Source organism: Eriocheir sinensis, chromosome 13, assembly GCF_024679095.1.
Source record: "Eriocheir sinensis breed Jianghai 21 chromosome 13, ASM2467909v1, whole genome shotgun sequence".
NCBI lineage: Eukaryota > Metazoa > Arthropoda > Malacostraca > Decapoda > Varunidae > Eriocheir > Eriocheir sinensis.
This window is the reverse complement of record NC_066521.1, coordinates 5,454,220-5,480,593: the sequence shown is the minus strand read 5'-3', so window position 1 is coordinate 5,480,593 and position 26,374 is coordinate 5,454,220. Positions and strand designations below refer to the sequence as shown.

At 42.0% G+C, this 26,374-nt stretch overlaps 1 protein-coding gene across 4 annotated transcripts in view; it reads left to right on the top strand.

Annotated features, from left to right (window-relative positions):
- LOC126997912 (hornerin-like) overlaps positions 1-14,179 on the top strand; it is a 118,564-nt gene extending 104,385 nt beyond the window's left edge. For all 4 annotated transcript variants that reach the window (XM_050859126.1, XM_050859128.1, XM_050859127.1 and 1 more), the window contains 6 exons: positions 2,900-3,048; positions 3,717-3,898; positions 4,337-4,540; positions 9,784-9,888; positions 11,032-11,277; positions 13,792-14,179. In XM_050859126.1, coding sequence (XP_050715083.1) covers positions 2,900-3,048; positions 3,717-3,898; positions 4,337-4,540; positions 9,784-9,888; positions 11,032-11,277; positions 13,792-13,962 — 1,057 coding nt within the window. In that variant the 3' untranslated portion in view covers positions 13,963-14,179. The remainder of the gene's footprint in view (positions 1-2,899; positions 3,049-3,716; positions 3,899-4,336; positions 4,541-9,783; positions 9,889-11,031; positions 11,278-13,791) is intronic.
- Positions 14,180-26,374: the final 12,195 nt, after the last annotated feature.

Here is a 26,374-nt window from a genome sequence, read left to right as displayed (position 1 = left end):
TGTAGTTTGACCAGCTCGAAGGATGTTTTGATAGCTCGATTCCAAGATTGTCGTCGAGCCGTCACAAAATACCCTGTTTTTCGGCCCTTTTGCCGCGATATGGACACGTGCTAGTTTTTTGCTTATAACTTTTTTATTTATTTAGTGCTTTCCAATTTTTTTCTGATTATTATTCTGTATTAATAGAGCTTTCATTTGCCACCAAACACGCCTTCCTAGCTTCAGTAGGTTTTGCTCGAGCTTGACCAGAAGTCGCGACGAAAATTCGCTGCATCTGACTCGTTTCACGCGCCGCGACGAAAAACCTTCCTGATGCCACAAAAATTAATATATCTGCATAAAAATTCAGAGTGGAGTCTAAGGCTCTTCGTGTCGTCAGCTCTCCTCCTCTTACTGATAGTCTTCTTCCTCTTAAATTTCGCCGCCATGTTGCCTCTCTTTCTATCTTCTATCGATATTTTCATGGTGACTGCTCTTCTGAACTTGCTAACTGCATGCCTCCCCCCCTCCCGCGGCCTCGCAACGCACGACTTTCTACTCAAGCTCATCCCTTTACTGTCCAAATCCCTTACGCAAGAGTTAACCAGCATCTTTACTCTTTCATCCCTCACGCTGGTAAACTCTGGAACAATCTTCCTTCATCTGTATTTCCTCCTGCCAACGGCTTAAACTCTTTTAAGAGGAGGGTATCAGGACACCTCTCCTCCCGAAATTGACCTATCTTTCGGCCACTCCTTTAACTCTTTATAGGAGCAGTGAGTAGCGGGCTTTTTTTTTTTTAACATTTGTTACCTTTTTTTATGCCCTTGAACTGACTCCTCTGCTGTAAAAAAAAAAAGAAAAAAGAACACTGCAGTATGTTGACTATCTTGTATTAAAAGCATTTTAAGATATCTATATAAAAAGATACTATTTTTATATAATCATTTCACTATAAATCAACCTATAGTAAGCGCCTTATTATACATGCTATTTCTTATTCTATTTAGTATTCAACCCTATTTTTTCCCATTTATGAATAATACATTTAATTTGCTTTCTTTTGACACCAAACATGTATGTATATATGTATGTACATATATATATATATATATATATATATATATATATATATATATATATATATATATATATATATATATATATATATATACATATATATATATATATATATATAATATATATATATATATATATATATATATATATATATATATATATATATATATATAAATATATATATATATATATATTTTTTTTTACGTTTGCCTATTGCGCCGGTAGGCATCTTCCCGGTGGGGCCTGATGGTCGGCCCAAGGCTTCTTCCAGGTGGGGCCTGATGGTCGGCCCAGCCCGTTCTGGCGCAGGCGAGTGTTTATAATGGCGCCATCTTGCATTGGCTCATGCTGCCCCCCGGAACTCGTTCTTGATTCGCTTGGACGGCTTCCTCTAGAGTCCGGGTTGATGGGTGGTCTTCAGGACAGCATGTGGGTAGTTTTAAGCCACTCGGCGGTGACTGAAAAATCCGAGTGGTAGCGTGAGGATTCGAACCCGCGTCGTCCATCACGCGGCGAATGTGGGTCCAGTACACTATCACTTCGGCCACCGCCTACCCCTAGTGAAATGATTATATAAAAATAGTAACTTTTTATATAGATATCTTAAAATGATTTTAATACAAGATAGTGAACATATTGAAGTGTTTATATATGAATGTTTAAGCAGATATATTAATTTTTGTGGCGTCAGGAAGGTTTTTCGTCGCTGCGCGCGAAATGAGTCAGATTCGGTGAATGTTCGTCGCGATTTCTGGTCAAGCTCGAGAAAAACCTACTGAAGCAAGAAGGCGTGCTTGATGGCAAATGAAAGCTCTATTAATACAGAATAATAATCAGAAAAAAATTTGGAAAGCACTAAATAAAAAAAAAAAATGTTATAAGCAAAAAACTAGGACGTGTCCAAATCGCAGCAAAAGGGCCGAAAAAGGCTATTTTGTGACGGCTCGACGACAAACCTGGAATCGAGCTATCAAAAAATCCTTCAAGCTGTTCAAACTACAATGGCAAGAGGGGCTACATGCCAAATTACAGCCTTCTAGAGGCAATAGCAATGCCACACTAGACAAAAACGGCAAAGTGTCTTGAGTTCGTCAAAATCGCTCTCAAAAGGGTTTACGTTTCGAGCTCTAGCAACGAAACTACTGGGAACAGGGAAATGTTATGCATAATATTGGAAACCACATTGGCAGGGCTAAAGTATTTGTTTAATAAGTTTTTTGAAATTCCCCAAAATGAGTGGGTTTCAAGGTTGGGAACTCAATAGGTTGTTTTCAGAGTCGTTTTTTGCGAATTTATTCGATTTTTACCCTTTCGAGTCGGTTTTCGAGCCCGGTGGCTTATTAAAACATATAGCCCTTTCATATTGCCGTCGATTGATACCAAAAACATTTCAGTTGCCCCATAAATAAGGGAGTTATGGCGATTCGCACCAATGCGGTTGATTTTCCAAAATTAGCGGCTTAATGACAAGGGCGCCGCAAATTCAAAAGAGTCCGCCGTCCATTACTTGAGATGTCACTGTTCAATCAATTTATCAACTACGTCAAAGGAGCTAGAGGAGGCCAAGCTTTCGGTGCGGTTTGTTTGTTTGTCTGTTTGTCTGTCTGTATGTGCCTGTTAGTATGATTACGGAAAACTTATTGGTCCAATTTTCGTGATATTTGGGGAAAAGCTGCAGCACGGGCTGGGAAAGAGACCACAACTTTTTTTTTTTAATCCTCACCTAAAGCTGGTGAATGAATGATGAAAATTTACTGAATGAATGACTTAGGGCGGCCTTGTGAAAAAAAACTCTCCTGTGCTCTGAAGTTGATAGATTTTAACCTCCTCTGTCCCTCAGCTCGAAAGTCAGCTCCGGGGGCGGCAGTGGCGGCGCACACAAAGGGTCCGTGCCGCCTATGGGAGTCGGCTGGCCGCACCGCAAGGAGGACGTGAGGCAGCGGAGCGCTTCCTTCGACTCCCACAGACACAAGAACAGGATCAACTTGGGTGAGTGCTGAACTCGCTTCCTTATTGACAAAAGCTTTCAGGAGACTCGAGGAAAGATAATTCATTCATGGTGAAAGTAAAGAGAAAAAAGATCTAATCCGTAACTCTCATTTTACATGTATAATTCCGTCCTATGTTTTTCTCTCATTTTTTTACAACTTCATTGTTAACCTTGACTTTTAAAATCATTAAACAAAGCTCTTAAAAAGCAGAAGCGTCAATGCCATCTTAACGAGGACGTTTTTGTTAATAAAATTGACAGATCATAATAATAATATCGAGAATAAAATTGTACATTGTATCTAGATTAACCAATACTTATAATGATTAAATGAAATCACTAATGCAGATAATTAACCAGTTATTATATTTAGATGAATTAGTATATATAAGGACAAAATAAACCAGACTTAAATGTAAAGAATTAACCAGCAACTAAATTGAGATAACCTGCTGCACCATGTCGAGGGTGAACCATAGATAACGGGTGTTTGTTTGTTCGCAAGTATTATTGAGATGACCTGCTCCATGTCGTCAAGGGTGAACCAAAGAAAAAGGGAAAGGATAAGTAGGAGGAAGTTTTGATAGAGAACAAGGAGTAGAAAAAGGGTGTTGTTTGGACCGTGTTTTTTTGTGTTTGTTTCGTTCACGTGCCTTCACCGCAACAGATCCGGGCGTCGGGGACCTGGAGGCCGGCGAGATGACCTCCACCACCGACGCTCTGGACCTGGACTCGATGCTGGACGGGGCGACGGAGGCCACCACGGACGACGAGGCACTCTCCGCTTACGACCCCGACGTGCACCTCATTAGGAAGCAGCTGGAGGGCCTCGAGGGCATGTACTCTGAGGTGCGTCTAGTGGCCTTAACTCATGTGTAAAACTTTTGTTACATTGCCACTCTGAGGTGTTTTTACCTGATTGTGTTTACCATATTTTAGTGTGCAGGTTATGAGTTAATATCGTGTCTGTCAGTCTTCATATCTACTTTTATCGTGGATCCTCTTCCCTAATACTCTTCTCTTCTCCAAATCACATCATATCTTGTCTTTTTATTCCCATTCCCTGTCTCAGCCTCCCTGTCTTTCCTCTCTCTACCCATCTCACTACCCACCGATACACTCTGCATCTCCATCTAACACTTCCACCTCATCTTCTAACTCTCATTCTCTTCTCTTCCACATCTCACATCATATTTTATTTTCTATTCTCATTCGCTGTCTTGGCCTCTCTTCTCTTCCTCTCTCTATCACATCACCACCCACCACTACACTCTGCATCTCCGTCAGGTTCTCAAGTTGCTCGGTGGTGGTGGACGGCGGGGCGGAAGGGCACTGCTTGGCGGCGGAGGGGACCTGAAGACCTCCCGCCGACGCATGCACGGGTCTCTGTCCTCCCTGCCCTCCTCCGTGATGTCCTCCCGCCCCGGCAAAGATAGGAGGAAGGTGATTGATGACCGAGTAAGAAGGACAGCAAGAGACAGCGGTAGTAAGGTAAGTCTGGGCGTTGAGTAAAGAAAAGAAGAGGAGTAGGAGGAGGAGGAAACAGGGAAACATGGAAATGCAGGCAACAGAAAGCCTATTGGCTCATTACGAGGTTGCCCGCTTGGGGCCTGGGGAACAGATGAAAGCACCTCGGTATTCAGTTTACTCCTGACGCAACGAAATGACGGTCGATTCGATTTTTGAAGGAGTTGATAGTATTTCCATTTACTACTTCTGAGGGAAGATTGTTCCAGTGGCGGATGACTCGGTTTGAAAAGAAACTCCTTTCAATGTCTGTGCTGCATCGACTCGACTGAATAGGTAAACCGTTATTTCTAGTTCTTGAGTTGGTTTGCAGTTCAAAGAATTTGGAGTAATCGACGTTATTGAACTTTTTCGGGTACGTATTTCAAAACTTGAATCATATCTCCTCGTAGGCGTCTTCTCTCCAGTGTAAAGAGATTGAATCGCTTGAGTCGTTCCTCGTACGGTTGAGCCCTTAAGGTTGGAATAATTTTCGTGGCGCGTCTTGAATCCTTTCCAGTAAATCAATGTCCTTTCTGTAATTAGGAGACAAGAACTGTACTGCATACTCGAGATGCGGTCTTACTATGGAATTATACAAGGATAGCATCACGTCTGGCGTTTTACACTCGAAGTTCCTCGCTATGAACCCGACCATAGTGTTGACTTTGTTATATGCTTTTTTACAGTGATTGTCGTGTTTCAGGTCACTGCTGATAGTGACCCCAAGATCCTTTTCCTCCTGCATCGCCTACAGAGGTTTCCCATTCATGATGTATGTGTGGTTACAATTTCTGAACCCAATGTGCATGACTTTGCATTTGTCAACATTAAAGGACATTTGCCACTTTTCCGACCACTCGATAATGTAATTGAGGTCTTTCTGAATGATTTCGCTGTCGGTCTTTGTGAGAGCCTTTCAACCCACCTTGATGTCATCAGCAAATTTCGATAGTGTGGATTTCAGTCCTGATTCTAGGTCGTTGATATATATGATAAAGAGAGGCACTCCACTAGTGACTAGAAGCTACTCGGAAGTCTGTCCGTTGAGTTGCACTCGTTTTCTGTCGGTAAGCCAATCTCTTATCCACGCGATCAATTTGGCTCCAATACTCGTACCCGCCGAGTGCAGTTTCCTAAGGAGTCGCTCGTGCGATACCTTGTCGAAGACTTTCTGAAAGTCCAGGTATATAACATCACTGGGGATGTGTTCATCCCAGTTCTTATATATACCTTGGAATAAGTTAATAGATTCGTCAAGCAGGAGCGCTTGTTTCTGAAGTCGTGCTGGGTGTCGGAAATTATATTATCGTCTTCTAGAGACTTGACAAGTTTGTCTCTAATAATCTTCTCGAGTACTTTGCCTGCCACTGATGTCAAACTTATGGGCCTGTAGTTTAATGCAACGCTTTTGTCTCCTTTGAAAATCGGTGTTACGTTCGCCATCTTCCAGCCTTCAGGGACCTTGTTCAGTTGTACTGACCGATTAAATATGTTAGTGAGTGGCTGAAATATTTGCTGTTTAAGCTCTTTTATTAACAGCGGGGACAAATTGTCGGGTCCCGTTGACTTGTTCGTGTCGAGTTTGTCCAAGTACTTTTTCACTTCTTGGTCGCGTATTGAATCAATTTCCAGGGGCGTGATCCCCCTCGGCGGGTCAGGGTCCTCGGGAATGGTTTCGAAGTCCTCGACTGTGAATATGGATGCGAAGTTACTACTGAGGATTCTGGCCATGTGTTTACTGTCCTGGTTTACAGATCCGGTCTCGTCTGTCAGGGGACCAATAAGGATTTTACTTTCTATTTCGACCTGATGTATGTGAAGAATTTTCTGGAGTTTGTCTTGATTTCGAGCGCTATTTGTTTTTCATATTTGCGTTTACTACTCCGAATAAGGTCTGAGGCTGTTGTGGTACTGTGTACGGGCTTCGGCCGTGTCATTCTCTTTCATTAGGTTATAATTACTTTTTTTTTTTAACGTTTACTGCCCTTTATATTGGTCTGGTCATCCACGGTGGATCTACGGGATCATTTACTCGTCTGGATTTCGTAGGCACTGTAGCCCTCTCTAACTCCAGGAGCTTATATTTGAAGACGTTCCACGCGTTGTTGATTGTATTGTTTGTGAGGTTAAGTTGGTCCCAGGTCGCAGTGGGTTGCAGCTCACGAGCTAAGTTGAAATTTGCTTTTTTTGTAGTCTGGTATCATTGACGGATTATCTACGAGTTTGTAATTTATGTTGGTATTAACACGGATTAAGTGGTGATCGCAATCATTAAGTTTCTCACCAACTTCACAGTCGCGAATGAGGTTGGAGTCGTTTACTAATACCAGATACAGCAGATTGTTTTCTTTTGTCGGTTTAGTTACAACTTGAATGAGGAACGAATCTTCCACCATTTCTATAAGTTTGTTACCCTCTTGATCTCCAATCAACCGTCCCCAGACAATGTTAGGGCAATTAAAGTCCCCGATTATTATTGCTTCGTTGCTTTGTGTTAGAGAGTGACGGCGGGATTATCAGTAAACCTCTTCGTCGAAGCGTCTCTTAGAGAATGTGGTTCCGTTTGGTGGTATAAGCAATCGCTCTTTTCTCTTCCCCCTCGGAAGCTATCCTTCCTTTCATTGTTGGTACTACTGCAAATTAAGTAAACGTTGAAAACCGAAAATTTAAAGGTACATTTCTATAACGAAAAATATTGTGGCCAATATTTATGTAAACGGTGCTTGATACAGTGACATACACTATATATAGCAGAAAATTTTATATTGATGCGTTGGTTAGCAGTTCGAGCCCAGGGTTGCCTACTGGCATTATTCATTACATTACCTTCTTGAAAATCACAAATAACATGCTGGATAAATTCTCTGTGGACATGTGTGACCAAATACGTAAGGTGGACAGCACTGGCGATATCTCCTTGGATGCTTTCAATGATTAACTACCCCCAAGCAATACTGCACTACAACCAGCACGCTGCACATGATAAGTTATAGAATTTCTATTTTTTTATTGATCTTTATTAATAATAGCTATTCTAATATTTTTTTATTACAAAACAAAAATCACACACACACACAAAAAAAAAAAAAAAAAATGGTAATAAATCCCCCAGTTTGGCTATAGAGCCCACTCATGAGACTTGGCAACCCTACCCGGGCGATGTGTTCCAATGTTGGCTTACATTATTATTAGAACAGTGAAGTCTTGAATAAACAGAAAAATATTGTTTCTCACATTGTATGACTTTTTATATAAGGCCCAGAAAATTTAGATTGTTCTTATACCCAATTAATAATACACTAACATGGAATAATGTTGTAATAAATCATTAAATGTGCGAAGATATCGGCAAAAAGGTGGACCTCAGCTTCTCTTCCTTAAGAGAGATAAATAGTTCGTTTCCTTCCCGTTCGCCGCTTCGCGCGCTGCATCAAAGACACTCCTCGTCACTGATCATACCGTTTGGTCCACGAAGACTGCTTTCCTCGCGGGAAGGGGGAAGAGGTTGACTGATAATATAGGTGTGAATATCATCGTATAAGGCAGTGTCGTCGGCTGCCTGTTGTTTTAGGGTGTATACGGTTGTAAGTGTTAGTTTCTTATTATTTGTGGTTATTTCCACGTAGACGGAATCGTATTTCTCTGCGTCCTGTTTGTCTATTTTTACGCCAGGGAGCGTACTTTTTACGTAGCAAATTACTCCTCCTTTTTTGTGCATTCTATTTTTGTGGAAACTTTCAAGGGCTGCCTTTGCCCCTCCCTCGCCTGCAGGTTTTTTAATAGCTTTTCGAAAAGCTTTCAACTGCCTCGTTCAGGAGCCTTCCTAGCCGAGCCGAACCAATCTCGTTCAGGCGGAGTCCATCATCGCGAAACAAGTCTAGGTGCTCGTTGAAGTGATGCCAGGCGTTTGTGAACGCTACGCCTTCATCGTTACATAACTGCTTCAAACTAGTGTTGACGCTGTACGCTTTGCTGTTAAACCCGGCGAACGTATTGACTCTCGGAAGGATCCCAGAGACGATGATGTGAGGGGACTTTGTCTTGTATTTCCAAATGACTTGACGGTATTTTGACAGCAGGTCCTGAGATCGAATTGACTGAACTTCGTTAGTTCCCGCATGGATCAAATACACTGTGTCTTCCTTCGCGCTTTCTGAAACAGCATTGACAGCTGATTTAATATCGTTCAGTACGGCTCCAGGTATTCAAAAACGCTTCCATGTCGATGTATTTCTGCCGTAAAACTCCGTAAGTTGACCCCTGACCAGGCTGCCGCCTGCACACACACACACACACACACACACACACACACACATTATAAACACTTGCCTGCGCCACAACGGGCTGGGGCCGACCACCAGGCCCCACCAAGAAGGTCGAAAGTCACTTACAAGTCAAGTCACTCTGCCTTCAAAACTTCGACCAGTACGCGCAGAGGCGGTTTGGGGCGGAGCAGCGGGATGACGTCATTTGATACCAAATACCCGCCAGTTCACGGGTAACGAAAGTTGTGGCCGGGTGTGTACTTTGGATGTGCATACTTGCCTTCTTTCACCGCGCGTTCAGGGATGACGAAAAATATGCCTTTTTATTGTGCTATGCGTGACTGTAATTCCAATGCCTACAAACGGCGGTTTGGGGTGGGGGTGGGGGTGGGGGGTCATGCTGAAATGATCGATTTAAATTAGTCTGCGTTTCTTCGTTTTCTCTAAATCCCAGTTTCTACATTCTCTAGCTCTCTGACTGACATTCTCTGCGTATGACTTGACTTGATACAAGTGACTTTGCGAAGGCCTATCTTCGCCATAGACCAAAACGTAAAACAAACAAAAAAGAAAAAAACAGACCTGACATACGCTTCCTCAAAGCCAGACGTCACTGATGCCACCACACTAATTAATTTCTGATGATTCAACGTACATAAATAACTCAGGGTGCTGGAAATTATAGTTTTGCTTTTCAGAACTGATTGTTTTTTTTCTGAATATTTTTGGTCCAGAAACATATTCCCATTGATTCCATGTTATATTTGTTTCCCTATAAGATATTTCGCATTACGATTGTCTTTCCAGGAACGCATCTCAATCGTAAATCGAGGGAGACCTGTACTCCTCTTTAGCTTGTATTAATTGGTCACCTGTAGATGTAATTTCCTGATTTCTTCCTGTTTTGGCCATTAGTATGAGTGTTCCTTGCCAGACTAACTCCTTTCCATTCCTGCGCAGAACATCCACAAGCGGTTCCAGCGCCTCGAGAGCCACGTGGTCACCCTGGCTCGCAGCGTGGCGCACCTCAGCTCGGAGATGCGCACGCAGCACCTCATGTTCCAGGTGAGTTGAGGCACCTGGTGGACTGGCACGTGACTGTGGGTGACGTAAAATGAGGGAGAACTGAGCAAACAAAGTGAGAAGCGAAGAAAAGAAAATTTTAGTGAAAGAATAAGGAGACGGAAATGTTTTTGTGATGTGTTGTTCGGGTGGCTTGTGAGTTGAGGCCTCTGGTGTGCTGGCATGTGACTTGATGATATAAAAGCGGGGGAAAACAGAGCAAACAAAGCGAGAAGCAAAGAAAAAAAATACTAGTACAGGAATATGGGAAGGAAAACAACATATCAACGTGGGATGTGAAGAAAAGAAAAGAATCGTGAAGGAATAAAGGAAAGGAAACAACAGATCAAAGTGAGAAGTGAAGAAAACAAAACACTAGTGGAGGAATCAAGAAAGGGAAATATTTTTAGATGTGATGTGTTGTCCAGGTAACTTGTGGAAAGTGAAGGAAAGAGGAAAAGAGGATGCCTAGGAATGAAAAATTTAGTAAAGAACTGGAGATGATGAAGTATTCTTAGACATGGGTGGTTGATGTAATGGCTGTGCTGGAGATTGACATATACTGTAGAACGAATAAACACTCACCACGTATCCATAAGAACATAAGAACATAAGAACGCAGGAGTCTGCAAGAGGCCGGCAGGCCTGTACTAATATTTTATCCCCTTGTCTTTGCCCCTTAGCACTTGATCATTCCTTAAAACAGTAACACCTTTAAGCGCCGTATAATCCTCTTAGTACCTTTTTTCACCTCTCAGCACCCCTTATTACCGCCTACCAACCATTTCTAGTGCCTTAGCGTCCCTTTCAAAGACCATCTAACATTTGCACTCTTTATCATTCCTCAACACATTTTAACACATTTTAGCACCTCATATCCTCATAGTAACCGTTTTTTCACCTTTTAATCACCCTTTATTACCTCCTACCAATTCATTATATACCATGCCTCAACTTCCCTTACAAAGACCATCTAAAACTTTTACCATTTGCACTCTATCATTCTTTAACACACACCTTTTAACAACTTATTTCTTCTTAGTACCCTTCTTCACCTCCTAGCAGCCCTTATTATCTCCTAACGACCCTTTACCATGCCTTAACATCACTTATTAAGACGTTTTAACACCTTTTCCCCTTCTCCAGGAGATCGAGAGCGTGCGAGCGGAGGTGGCGGCCCTACGGAATGGCGGTGGCGGTGGCAGCGGGGGCGGGGGCGTGGCAGGGGGCGGCGGCGGCTTCCCAGCGAAGGTCGGGGGACACGTGTCTTGGGAGTCCTTCAGGGCAGGCATCCCGGGCCTGTCCAACCCTGGCAGGGTCAAGAAACTCACCCAGTTCTTTGGTGACGAGCCGCCGTTAGTCAGGATCTTCTTGAGGAAACTGGGATACGAGGTGAGGCAGAAGGAAGGGTTGAAGGCGAGGAGGGATGAAGGGATTGAGAGAAGGAGGGAAGGAAGAGAAAAGGGAGTGAAGGAAGGATGGAAAAAGAGAAAAGGGAGAGAAGAAGGGAGGGAAGGAAGGGATGGTTAAGGTGTTTAGGAAGAAAGTAGAGATGATGGGGTTAATGCTGGGATCACACATCTGCGATTTCGCTCTGGGACGGTTGGCGATTTTGAAAATGCACGAAATCGTGGGAGCATCGCCATTGTCTCTGCGAGTTTGCCTTTGTTTCAACTCACAGTAGCATGGCGAGGGAGGGTCGCTCTCCTATACGTACACGAGGGCGACAGGCGACGGGACGTCGAGGTGAATCGTGCGTGAATGCGCGCGACTGTACGCAGAGGAGCCCAGTTTTGAAAATAAAACCCGTTGCGACGGTTCGCGATGAACGCAGGGCCTGGCGACTATGGGCGACCGCCCCTCGTCTAGCCGCTCGACGACGCTCGCATGGTCGAGAAAACGTCGAGGGCGCGTCGCTGTACGACCCATATAGGCAGGCAACACTATCGCGTTCTCTCTACCATCCATCCCTCACACACCACACATATTATATATATATATATATATATATATATATATATATATATATATATATATATATATATATATATATATATATATATATACACACACACACACACACACACACACACACACACACACACACACACACACACACTAACTAACTAACTAACTAACTAACCAGAAATTAATCTTGGCACCCTGCATATCCCGACGCTCTAAAGCTAAGGTTATTATTTCGGCTGATCAACCTTATAGGTTTTCAATATGGTAAAATAATCCCCATCTGGCAACGCCAGTTGCTTGTGTCGACTCAAATTTGATAGTCGGTTAGTAACGAACAGTCGAACACAGTGTTTCAGGTAAGTAGTAGCCCGTGCTACCCTCCCTTGCTGTCGCTGATATTGCTTAATTGTTTTTTGCTTCTAATTCAGCAGTTCTTAGCCTGGGGTCGTGATCTCCTGGGAACGAAGTAAGTTGTTTTGAGGAATATTGGATTTTATTCGTATGGTGTAAGGTTTTCTGCATGTTATACCGTATCTACAGCTTCTGTAATAAATTGTAAGTGGAAAGTGTTCAACAATCTGTAATACCTTGCTAGTAAACTAATGAAGTAGTCAAGAGAAATACATTATAATTTTACTGTGTACACTAGCTTATAATTTTTCATTTTGTTAAACCAGGCTATTATTTTGCATTTAGGAATACTATTCTATTATTTTGTATTCATGAATACTAGGCTATTATTTAGCAGTTAGGAATACTATTCTATTATTTTGCATTCATGAACACTAGGGTATTATTTTGCATTTAGGAACACTATTCTATTATTTTCCATTCATGAATACTAGGCTATTATTTAGCAGTTAGGAATAATATGCTGTTATTATAAATTCATGAATACTAGGCTATTATTTAGCAGGCGGGCTGGGTAGCGGCGTGTGGCAGGACAGTGTGAGTGCGAGCGAGTGTCGCTCGCCAACGGTTTTTCACACCTTTCCGCTCGCTCGCTGCCATCTTGCTTTCCGAATCAGCGTCGCTGCCATACGCACGATGTACAAAGTCGCTCGCATATACGCGCGCATACACTGCGACCCCTTGCGTTTGACGAGGGTATGCGAGCGCATACTGCGATGGTCTCTCGCTTGACCGTGCGAATAATCATGCTATTTGGCCAATATCGCAGACTTTCTCCGAACTTTTTGAATATTTCAAAATGTTCGCGCGACGGGCCGGCACCCGCAAGTCGCGCGAACTTTATCGCGCGACTATTGCGACTAATCGCAGGGACGTCGGTACGATGTCGAGCGTATATGCCGATTTCGGCAATGTTCAAAATCGCCAACCGTCGCAGAGCGAAATCGCGGAGGTGTGATCCCAGCATAAGAGACGGAAGGAAGGAGAGAGGGAAGAGAGAAGGGAGAGAAGGAGAAAGGGGAGGGAAGGAAGGGACGGTTGAGGCATATAGAAAGAGAGTAGAAGAGAGAGAAGGTAAGAGAAAAGGGAGAGATGGAGACAAGGGAAGGAGTAAACGGAGGGAAGGAAGGGAGGGTCGAGATTTATAGGAAGAGAGAAAAGATGGTGGGGTTGAGAGAGGGAAGAAAAAAGCGTTAGAAAGAGAAGAAAGGGAGTTGAGGGAAAGATAGGAAAAGTGAAGGGGAAAAGGAGAGGAAAGAAAAAAAGATTTAAGAGAGAGAGGGGGAGAGAATGAGGATTAGAACTTATGAAGCGAATGTGTGAAAATGAAGAGAGAGAGAGAGAGAGAGAGAGAGAGAGAGAGAGAGAGAGAGAGAGAGAGCAAACAAACAAACAAACAAATGTACACACATACAAACCTAATCACACACACACACACACACACACAGCCAAACAATAACACTGAACCAACCAACTAACTACCTAACCAGTTAATCATCTCATTCCATCGTTCATATTACCTTACAGAAATACGCGCCGTTGTTCGAGCAAGAGAAGATCGGGATGCTGGAGCTGCCTTACCTCACTGAAGAACGCCTGCACAAGATCGGGATCCCTATGGGCCCGAGACTCAGGATCCTGCAGGAGGCACAAGGACCCATCAGGAAGGAAGGGAATCTGAGCGTCTATGTGGTGTGAAAACGGATTGGATCTCTTATGTTGGTGTGGATAGGGAGCTAGATTACATTTTTCTTTTGTCTCGAATAGTGTGAATAGGGAGTTGGATCTTATTTTCTTTGATTCTCTTGTCTGGGGTGTGAAATGGGGTTTATATATATTCTCTCTCTCTCTCTCTCTCTCTCTCTCTCTCTCTCTCTCTCTCTCTCTCTCTCTCTCTCTCTCTCTCTCTCTCTCTCTCTCTCTCTCTCTCTCTACCATCCTTCCTTTCCTGTCCTTCCTTATTCACTCTATATTCCCCTTTATGTTTTTCCTTTCCTTCATGTTCCCCTTCATCTTGTGTAGCACATGAGTCTTCCATGAATTCCTAAAGTCATTACCGAATACAAATGACAGGAATTCATCACAGAAGCAAACCTGCCAAAGTGTGTAGCCTAGCAGAAGTGTCAGGGGTCGAAGACTAGACTAAGGTCGGTTTTCTCAGAACCTTCAGCCTCTCACATCAACTGTTTCCAATGGCTGAAAAGGCGATGAATCGCGTTCTAATGAGTGATTTTTTAGGTTCATGATAGAGAAAAAGGGTCTGGCTACCAGAAGGGTCATAAAACTACCCCTGGAAATGCCCAAAGCTCCTTCGAAAGCCTTGTCAAATATGTGTGGTTGGGCGCAGAAATGTTTAACAATATTTAAGTGTGTTTTTGAGGCTTATATGTGAAACCATATCCAAGTGATGTAGTGACGTGGTGTAGTGTGGAGACGAGATAGACAGGACGAGAATCATGCATTTCACCCTTGCCAAAGATGTATTACTCTTTTACAACAGTAGATAGTTACAGTAAGATGCAACATTACACAAGATGCCCTGTGTGTGGGAAGGGAGAGGGGGCTGAAATATGTGTATGGGAGCATCTCTAGTGAAATAATTATTTAAGATTGTAGGACCTTTTCCTCTAAGATTTACTGGGCTATGAAGGACAGTGAAGAGGAGAAAGTGATGTGGAAAGCTTATTTTATGTTGGTATATCATGTGTGTGTGTGCGAGAGAGAGAGTGAGAGAGTGAGAGTGAGAGTGTGTGTGTGTGTGTGTGTGTGTGTGTGTGTGTGTGTTTAGGGTTCTATGTCTAAGAGCGACTAAGCTATGGAAGACATTATAAAGGAGAGAAAGATGTGGTGTGTAGTGTAAAGACTGTCTCGTGTTGGTACTGCTGTGTGGTTGGCTGGTGTGTGAAGGGAAAGGGAACCGCTCACTCAATGCTCAGTTCATCCACTTCACTTTGCTCAGATTGATATATTTTGTTCATTTAAGAGTTACTTGTCCTTATTTTTTTATATATAGGTAACATAAACATATCGAAAAACAGTATTGTGGAGTAATGTTACTTTACATCCTGACTTTTAAGTGGCAAATGTTATCTAGGGCTTAATGTTTGTAGTTTTTGTTATTTTTAGCATCTTACGGCCATCTTGCAAGCTCTTCCTTCCAAAGAGAGATCAGTTATCACCAGCTCAAAACTAACGGCAGCTTCTGAACTTTTTCCTTCACTCACCCACATACTTCATTGATAACTAACTACTTTTTTGGCATACCTGTGCTGTACTGTTATTAAGAAAACATGTTGGGTATTGACAATCAAAAGTTTTAAAATGATCCTTAGAAAGCTTTTAAGGAACCTGGCCTGTCATACTGTTTTTGTTGGAACGGGTCATATCCTAGGCAGGGATGCTTTGTGACAGGGATATTTGAGCCAGACGCAATGGAGGAATTAGTGTTTAAGACCAAAAAAGCTAAATTCTGTGTCAGGGCGAAAGGAACACCACAGGATCAAACCATTAGTATCATCCAGATTTGATGTTCAGTTAGTGTTTGTCTTCTTTTATGAGCTGAGTGAGGAGCAGAAAGCGAGGGGAGCACAACAGGAGAACCAAACAAATAGTATTATCCAGTATTCAGGTCCATTTCCCAACAATCAGTATTATGGAGTAACTTGGAGCGAGGAGAAATAGTTCGTTATTGCTCAGTTTTATCTGACCGCTTTCTTTCTCCTCCTTCCTTTTACCTTCCTTCTCTCTCTCCTCCTATACACCGTCGCTAGTCATTCTACTATTTTAATGGAGTGACTTTGGGACGAGGAGAAAGTTCGTTATTGCTCACTTTTACCTGACCCTCTTCTTTCCCCTCCTTCCATTGACCTTCCTTCTCTCTCTCCTATACATCGTCCCTTCCCTTCCTTTCTATTCCTTCTACTACTTTAATGGAGTGACTCTGGAGCGAGGAAAAAGTTCATTATTAATCTCTTTTACTTGACCCAGTTCCTTCTCCTCCTCCCACCTACCTTCTTTCTTGCCATCCTCCTATACATCGTTCCTTCCTTTCCTCTCTGTTCCCTCTACTACTAATAATTTGCATCCCTTTCTTCCCTCTGTCATACCTTTTCCCTTTCCTCCTTCTGTTATTTTTCTTCGTCTCCCCCTTTTCCTACCTTCCTACACTTTTAACCTTCCTTACTTTCTCTTTTCATTCGCCTCCCACATCCATTCCTCTCATCTCTTCCCATCTCTCCTTTCCACTCTTATCTCCTTTCATTTCCTTCTTCCCCATTTTCTATACTTCTTTTCCCTTGTTCCTTCGGTCTCTCCATTCCTCCTTTCCTTCTCTCCCATCCTTCATACTTTCCTCCCTTCCTGCTCTGTCCATATACAACCCCCCTTTCCCTCCTCCCTGGCCTCACCCTCTATTCTGGCAGCAGAGTGAAGGAGTGAACAATGGCTGCTGGTTTTATTTATCTATTTTCAGTCAGCTAAATAGGTAATGAATGCCTCGGGTTGTTCAGTCTGTTATAATTCATCCCACTTTTATTATTATTTATTTTTTCGTGATCTTAGTTTGTTTTATGCTTTCAGTTCTTAACAAGGGGAATGAGAGAGCGAGATTACAGAGTTGTCATTTTATACCCAAGTGTATATGGTGTTTTATCTTGCATATATGTGTAAATTTGCAACAATGGATCTTTAACAAAACGAGAACATGTTATAACCATGTCTGTTTTCACTGTCACTGATGGTTGAGCAACGGAATCATATTATTGTCCAGGCCTTGTTAAGTAACCCAACAGTAACGTACAAACACACACACTAAGCCAAACAATAACACAGAACCAACTAACTAACGAGCCAACCGTCTCACTCCCTCGTCTGGTGTTGTGTAACGTAACTCGGATGCTAACATTGAAATACACAGGTACGAAGAAATACCACAAGATGCAGACACAAACATACAAACACACACACAAACCCAAACAGTAACACAGAACCAACTAACTAACGAGCCAACCATCCATTTCATTTCCTCGTCTGGTGTGGATTAACGTACCACGGATGCTAACACAAAAACACACAGACACGGAGAAACCTTAAGTTGCAGCTACAGAAACATATAAACATACACACAGAGCTAAACAGACCACAGAACCAACTAATTAACAAGCCAACCATCTCATTACCTCATCTGGTGTGGCCTAAGGTTTCGTGCTGTCAGTCTGCCGAATATTTATGTTTCTAGCCTCTAAGTATTGTAACTCGGCCAGTCTGTTCTCCATAATTTGGGACCTCACATGACAAGTCAGTGAGCCAATCTACCTTCATCTAGGCCCTGAGGCGAAGACAATGAAAGCAGAGTAATTAGTTAAAAATAGAACATGATGGAGGAAGGGAAAATAGTGAAAAAAAAAATAATGGAAAGACAAATTCAAGGAAGGTATAGAATGATGCAAGATAAAGTTTCGGAGACAACTGCATGTTTTGTATAAGTGTATGTGTGTGCGTGTGTGCGTGTGTGTGTACGTAAGTGTATGTATATAGTGTATATAGGTCTTATATGTATTTAATGAGCCCCATTACTCTTCATCAGGCAGCCACATGTAAAGATCTTTTGTATCCTTCATACATTATATAAAGATACATTATAAAGAGGTAAACGTAATCGTTTGTTATTGTTTCCTTGCGTTTGTTGTAAAATGTTCCCATCGCAGTGATTTTTTTTTTTTTTTTGGTGTGTAAGCCTTAAGAATGTGATCATTTAGTTTTTTTCATTAAAAATCAATGAACAACTGCTTAGCATATACTAGACTTTGTCGCTGATGCCTTAATTAATAAGTAGACTTGTTAATAACAAAGTTGGCAACTCCTACCCGGTTCCAGGCAAATGGACATGTTTCCGGTCAACATTTATTTCAAATTCTGTCTGTACGGATAAAATAGGCCCTAAATTCAGCTATGGTACTATTTTTTCTTCATGTAAAATAGTAAATGTGGTATAAAATATGGATTAAAGTTGGGGAAAAATCACGTGACCTGGAAACGGGTGCTGATTTTGTGTTACTCCGAGATTTCGTGTTGTGGTGTGTTTCTAGTGGCTAGCAATGCCTGGAGACGTAACCCGCAGTCGTTGGTGCTTCGTGCCAATGAGTATATATATATATATATATATATATATATATATATATATATATATATATATATATATATATATATATATATATATATATATATATATATATATATATATACGGACAAAAGTACTCCATGTAAAATATTTCTCTGTGCTAGTGAATCGTGCAGTAATTTTTTTTAGTTTCCCTTGGGACTAACTTTTCATCGTGAACTCAACTATATTCTCTCTACTGTCACGTCCTCTGATTATAAAATATTGGTCTGCATTCGTTTTCTTCTTATTCATCTTCAGGAGTTGATTCTCTCTCTCTGACGTTCCAGAGCCATTGTTTTCTCTACGTTAGGCTAGGTAAGTTTCCATAATACTAATATAAATTCAACCTTGATTTTTTTTATAGTTCCCCCTCGGACTAACTTTTAATCGTGAACTCAACTATTTTCTGCAGAGAAGAGGCGAATCGGTTGATTTCACTCCCATTTTAATAATATAACACACTTCCAACACTCTTAAAGTGTTCTGTAAGCACCTATAACATGCCTGTTAGGCGCAGTTTGGAGCTGGAGTGGCCAAAGCTGATAAAAAAAACAATGGACACAACACTGGTACTGTCGTCTGCTGTACTCCGCTTCAGCCTGATGACGTCACGAGCTAATGGTGGCTTCTCCCCGTGAGATGAGTCAACTAGCGATTTATAGGACGTAATATGTGCACTACATTATCATTGGTACGTGGCACAATGCATTTCTAGGCTCTTCCCACAACCGGAAACATGTCCATTATGGTAGGACTTCAATTCATTGGTGTGCCGAATACTCAAATATTACATCAGGTATAATAATAAATAATTACTATGCTACGGGCACAAAAAGAGGGAAGCAAAAATAGCAGTTTTGATGTTTGAAATCCTGGCTCGAAGCAGTGGGGTAAATACGAGCTGATGCCTGCTAACGCCACAAAGCGCTCTCACCTCTCAGTGACTCAGTCAGCCCTCCGCACAGTACGCAGCCTCGAAGAGAGGACGTTGTCCCCGTTACCCTTCGCTTTTCTTCTCTCATTGAAGGCCGGGCGGGTCATATGATTATTTATTTCGGGAATTTTTGACGCCGGTGATTTTACATACGGTGTGGTCACACGATGCTGGCCGAAAAAGAGGGCGCGTTTAGGCAGATATGTAGAGCGGCAGCAGGTAAAAGCAATTAAGAGATTACCAAGGGAGTAAAATCTTCTTGGATGTCTTACCGCCAGCTGGACTTTTCGTGAACTGGGATTCATTGAAAGGGTGTAGTTTTATGTGTGTGTGTGTGTGTGTGTGTGTGTGTGTGTGTCTCTCTCTCTCTCTCTCTCCTCTCTCTCTCTCTCTCTCTCTCTCTCTCTCTCTCTCTCTCTCTCTCTCTCTCTCTCTCTCTCTCACACATATACACAAAAAAAGGTGTATAAGGTCCAATGAAGAGAGAGAGAGAGAGAGAGAGAGAGAGAGAGAGAGAGAGAGAGAGAGAGAGAGAGAGAGAGAGGTGGAATAGGGAGATGATGAGGGGGATTAGAAAAGAAGGAGGCGGAGGAGGAAAAAGTGAGGTCATGTTTCCATCAAAGCGTTCTCAGTATCGGGAATACAAGACACGCATGATCGTCTTCCTCCATATCGAGAGCAGAAGCCGTGTTTTGGAGTAGCCGGTGCCGCCGATGGCAAAATTCTCGAGATCGATGATAAAATTGCCGAAATAAATGATCGTAAGGGGCGCGGGCGGTTGTATTTTTTGACGAATATTTTTTAAATACACAAAAATTACTGTTCGCTGTCATTGTGTGGGGAAGGGTGTGAAATATCAGGCGGAAACATTTTTTTCCGCAAAATTTAAAAACCAGCATCACCAGAGCAAGATTTAGGCTATATGTCCCGCGGTGTTGCGTCACTGCCTCACACGTGGCTCGACGCGTGGTATGATGGTGACAGTTATTTTTTGCATAAATCATGTTATAAATTATTTTCTTTTTCCAAATTTTGCCACTTAGCATTCCTCCTCTCACTGCTGTGTGTGTGGTGAGGAGCGAGCTGGGGCGCGGAGGCGGTCGCGGAGCGGCGTTGCCACTGGCGGCCACTCGCCAGTAGGGATGGTCAAGTACCGTTAATTTGAGTACCGTAGTACCGGTACCGAAAACACAGGTACCGTTAGTACCGGTACCGGTCTCGGTACCCAAAGGAGTATTTTTTTTTTTATCTTAATGACTTCTGATGAAATTCCCAAATAAATTTCCTGTAAAGAAAACTCTCTCTCTCTCTCTCTCTCTCTCTCTCTCTCTCTCTCTCTCTCTCTCTCTCTCTGATTGGTGTCGGCTGAATCGATTCTTCTCGGCACCCGGTACCGGTACCTGGTGCCGAGAAGAATCTATTCAGCCGGCACCCGGTACCGGTACCTGGTGCCGAGAAGAATCTATTCAGCCGGCACCCGGTACCGGTACCCTGTGCCGGGAAGCCTCATGATCACTCGGGTGCCGGGAAGCCTCATGATCACTCGGCACTGAGCATTGCTGCCGCTAGTGCTGGTATCGTTTGGATTTTAGTGACGCTCAGCGCTCGCCCGTCGCCATGCGGTATGAGCCCTGTGGAGACTCTTTAAGCCTTGAATGTTGTGCTCGCTGCCGAGTCACGGCCTCGCTGACCGTCTCCCCAAGTTCCCACCATTTTGTCCTGCTTTCCGTTTCCATCACAGCTCCCGTTTCCATTATTTCATTATTTGATTTATTTATTGGAGTTACTGGATAACTCTTCATGTCCGATTCTTTTTTTTAGGTTGCTAATATATATTGTTATTGTTATTAGACTATGATCGAGTACTTCCATAATATCTAAACATGCTATTTTTTTACCGAAAAAAATAAATATTCACTTCATTCAGAGAGAGAGAGAGAGAGAGTACAATAGAAGACACATCCTAATACCAATAAATTATTGAGGGCAGAAATAAATGAGATAAAAAAGTCCACTATGTATGTGTGTGTGTGTGTGTGTGTGTGTGTGTGTGTGTGTGTGTGTGTGTCACACACACACACAGTGGCCCGTTGCCTCTCATTTATTTCTGCCCTTAATAAAGAAGTAACATCTGTTGTACTCTCTCTCTCTCTCTCTCTCTCTGAATGGAGTGAATATTTATTTTTTCGATAAAAAAAATAGCATGTATAGTTATTATGGATGTACTCGATCATAGTCTAATAACAATAACAATATTTATTAGAAACCTAAATAAAGAAAAGAATCGGATATGAAGAATTATAAATAAATCCAATAAATAAATCCGAGCAATCTGGTACCGGTACCGAGCAATCCGGTACCGGTACCGTACCGTTTAGCTGGTACCGTTAGTACCGGTACTGGTACCAGTACCTGCCCACCCCTACTCCCCAGTGCCTCACCAAGCGTCAAAAAGTGAGCATCGTCGCTCTGCGGGCCTCCTGACTTCCTTCGTAAGCAACTTCTTACGATGACTTGCAAGAGATGCAAACAGAAAGCGAGAACGGGCTTCCTGAAGAAGGCTCGTATGAAGAGATGGAGCCAGCAGGCTTCACATGAAGGTGAAGATCAACCTACTGGGGCCCGAATATCGCCCCCACCAACACAGCCACCACTGCTTCCCCTAATGAGTCTTTGCACTCGAAGGTGTGGAATAAGTGGCCTAAAATAAGGTTTTATGGTCTCTTCAGGGTCAGGTTCCTAGTCAGGCGCACAGCCTTAGAACACAACTATGGCTACAAATGAACAAACATTATAGAACATATTACAGGTTATAATGCAACTTTGAAGAAGTATCATCAATGGAAAGACCAAGAGAGAAGCTGGCATATAACACCAAAGGCCAAGAAAAGGAAAACTAAGAAGAAGGACCAAAAATATCAAGCAGGAGTGTTCTAGGAATAAATCTGGCAACAGTGAGGAAGGTGGCGCCTTCTGACACCCTCACCATTGAATGACTAATACCTTTTTGAAGGGGGGACCAGATGCCTATTCCAGTTCTCTACAAAGTAGAAGGTATAGGCAATGATATGTGAAGATTTCATGCCAGTCAAACAAAAACAATGGAAAAAAAATCTTTGACAGCCGTTTCCTCGAAAAGTGTACTTTCCAATTTTGAAAAGCCTCACAGACTTTACTATAAATCTGATTGTCTATTGTTTTGCATCAATAAAGATTACAGACATCGGTCGATTTTTGTATGTGAGAACTTTTGAAAATTTTTGGAAAATAACGGACATACAGAAAATAATAGGTTTGATTTTGATTTTTTTTTACCAAGCCATAAATAAAAAATGTAATCCCTTGAAGTTGTAGAGGTACATAAGACGTTTCTACGATATTTTTTTTTCAAATCAAGTGAGTGATAAACAAAGACTGTGGCAAATTTATTATATTTTTTTTAAGTTACCCCCGGCAAGTCAGCCATATTTAATGAAATTCACATGAAGTAATAAGTAGACATATACAAATAACATACTATGATTTCAGACGCATAGGGTATACCAGTCATTAGATATGCCCCCCCCCCCCCCCCCCCGGGTGCTTTTAAGGTAAAGAGCACCCCGCCAGCCACTCCTACAACACTTGGCTTTTCCATCTGTATGCAATGAACATTTGTGATTGGACATATACTTAAAGCCCTCTGTGTCTGTCATCTTATGCCGTAAATATCAAAAGAGCTAGTCAGATGTTTGTCGGTTCTGTCGAGGTTTTATAGATTTAACAGTTCCACGGACGGTAAATCTGGGAAACCACTGCTTCTTACTTAGCAAAAAATTTAGCTATAGAACTACATAGGATACTTAGTTTGCCTCATATCTGTAAAGGTTTTAGGGTGTGGTTGAAGGTAGTTATGTATCTAATTATTTGAATGCATAGGTGCCTTGAAAATTTCTAAGTCCAGTGTCTTCCTTCCATGACAAGAACTAAGACTGACTGAGCCTCATACCCTCAATGCTGCCCATGTACTCCGCCAGATAATGTAGTTCCTCTTTGTCAGTAATATACGTAACGTCCATGAATGAACGTCCTGAACACAAGACGGGCTATAATGCTTCTTCATTATTTTCTCATCTAAATAAAAACTAATTACAGCGTATGTCTTTGAATTTTATAATGAGGTATATTAATTCTTTGCAGGTGTCACCAGTAATAGGTTCACAGGGCCCACGAAGCTTGAGCTATTCTTTCAGTTATCGTAAATTACCTGGGTTTCTCTGGGACTAGCAACATTTCCACTTCAATACAATAAGTGACATTATTGTTGATAAAAATGTAGCTGATCATTCTCGTTGTTTTATTTATTGTAAACGAGAGAAAATAAATGCCGTGCGGAAGCTTATCTTTATCAAAAATCGTTATTGCATGTAGTAGAAGTAATAGTTTATTGTTGAATGTACAACAAGGGAGTAGGGCGGTACCTGCCGGCCTCCCCCTAGACAATAAGAAAATAAGATGAGGGGACGGAGAAGTACATTGCTAAGGCACTAGATGAAAATAATAAGTAAATAGTCCTTAAAGTAGAATACTGCTGAAATCACAGCCTTGTATTGCATGGCACATATTGCAGGCTGCCACACACTGCATCACCACGGCCCTGCGAAATCAAGCAGAAATGGGCTCTTTAAAAAAATCTATTTACATTACAATATTTGCCGAGTACCTGCCGCGGGTTTATCAGTGTCGCCTTCGGTGAAATTTATCATAAACATTAGGACGTCAGGCATCTTATAAGATGTCCGTGTGTGACATTGGCTTCCATCCAATAGTCTTTTCCTCCACCCACAACTCTTGGCCTCAAACACCATTACCTTTGACTTGCCCACGCTCCTGGTAGTGGCAGGCATCCACTCAAGGTCTTGGTCCATCTCACACAACAAGCAGCAATTAGATGAGGGCGGAGTATAATATGCTGGAAGCGGAAGCCGGTGACATCAGTGAGACACAAACACTTGGCCGTCTTTGTTTTGGTGGGGTGAGGGTTGTCGCGATGCCTGACGCTCTAGTGTTTTTTGATAAATTTCACGAAGACGTCACTGATGCACCCAAAGCAGGTAATCAGCATATAATGTGATGTAAATATTTGTTTAAAAATCTCTTTTCTGTTTGATTTTTCGGGGCTTTCATGCAAGAACGATTTTGGATGAGGAGGCTGCTGGCCGACATTTATATTTTCTCGTTTACCAATAAATAAAACAACGAGAATGATCAGCAACATTTTTATTAACAATAGTGTCACTTATTGTATTGAAGTGTAATTGTTACAAACCCCAGAGAAACACGGGTAATTTACGATAATTGAAAGAATAGCTCTGGAATATACCTCAATCTAAATGGTACTGGTTATAAACTACGTAGAGCGTGCCGTCATGGATTCCTACGCGGGACACAATCATCTTGCCACGTAACCTAGCTAGCATCCCGTGCGGCTTCCTAACAGTCTGATCCTCGTCTCCATTATGGATCGTTGTGCAGACTGTGACTTTGGCCTTCTGGAATACATCACAAGTACACCGGAAAGGCAAGAGAACTCTATGACCTGTGTGTTCGCCACAAACTCATTTCGGACTCTAAAAACTGATTAACTTGTGGAAAGACGGCTACTCTACATTTCAACAGTAAGCTGTGGAGATGTCAGAAAGCAAGGAGCAGGCCAAAGAAAAAGAGAATCAAGTGTAATTGGAGTGAAACTTCCCCAAGAACACTTTTTCGAGAATGTGCACCTTGACATTGAGACTTTGTTGGTGATTATAAATACGTATGTCCGCGACTGTTTCTCATACGCATTCATTATAAGTGAGCTTGGTCTTGAGTTACAACAGTGTTTGCGATTGGGCCAGCTTTTGTAGAGAGGTGCTGATAGAATGGTGCATGAAACGAGAGGAGAAGCTTGGTGGTGAAGGAAAAATAGTGGAACAGACAAAACCAAATTTGGAAAAACGAAAATACAACGTGGGAAGGATTGTAGAGGGTCAGTGGTGTATGCCGTGAGACGCAAACCTGTTTAATGATCCCCGTAGAGAAGAGACAGTGCGACACTACTACGTGTTACACAAGAAAAGATCGAGCCGGTGTGGTGTCGTCACACATCCCGTATCGTGAGACATTCCATCCTAAATTCATACATGAATTTCGACCCGGTACGTACCGTGTCTTTTGTCGACTGCTTGTCGGGATCTGGCCCACCCAAGTTTATTTATATTATTATAAAAGCAAATGATGACATATGTATATAACTAGGATATCAACAATCACTTCTTCTTGTGACCTGTTCCGCTTTGCATCGCTTTTTAGGTCCTCCTTGGTACATTTTTACACTTAGATGCTACACTTAAATACTCTGTGATAGTAAGAATTGGGTTCGCGATGCGAAGGATGGGATGTCTCACGACAAATTATGGCAGACGACACCACACCGAGAACGACTATCATCTCAGATTGTTGGAAAGCTTACGACTGTTTATCTGAGAGGAGTTGCGAACATTTCATGGTTAAGGGGGGTTAACATGTTAAATTCCTTCTGTTCTAAATTTAACTCCTCCCTTATTTATGGGCCGATTTCTTTCATTCAAAAAGCATTTTAATCAGGAAGGATGGGAAATCAACGCTTGCTATCGTTTGGTTTTATACAATAGTAAAACATTTTTTTGAAAGTTCGATGAAAAAAAAAAAAATCAAAAATCAAAATCAACTTCAAACAATAGTTTCGATAGCAGACCCTATATCTTACATATACTTTCATAAGCTGCAGTAGGAGATACGTGTATAACAAGAAGTGCAAAGGAGAATACATTTTTGAAAGTGCAAAATCATGGTTTTGAGAAATCAAGCGATGAAGCTCCAGCAACTAGTGTATTTTTCCTATTCCACCTAGGAACTTGAAATCCACAGGATATATACATCAGGATATGAAGAAAAAAACAGACATGGTTTGTGATCGGAGGAGCCCAACGGAGAGAACAGTTTGACAGAGTAAG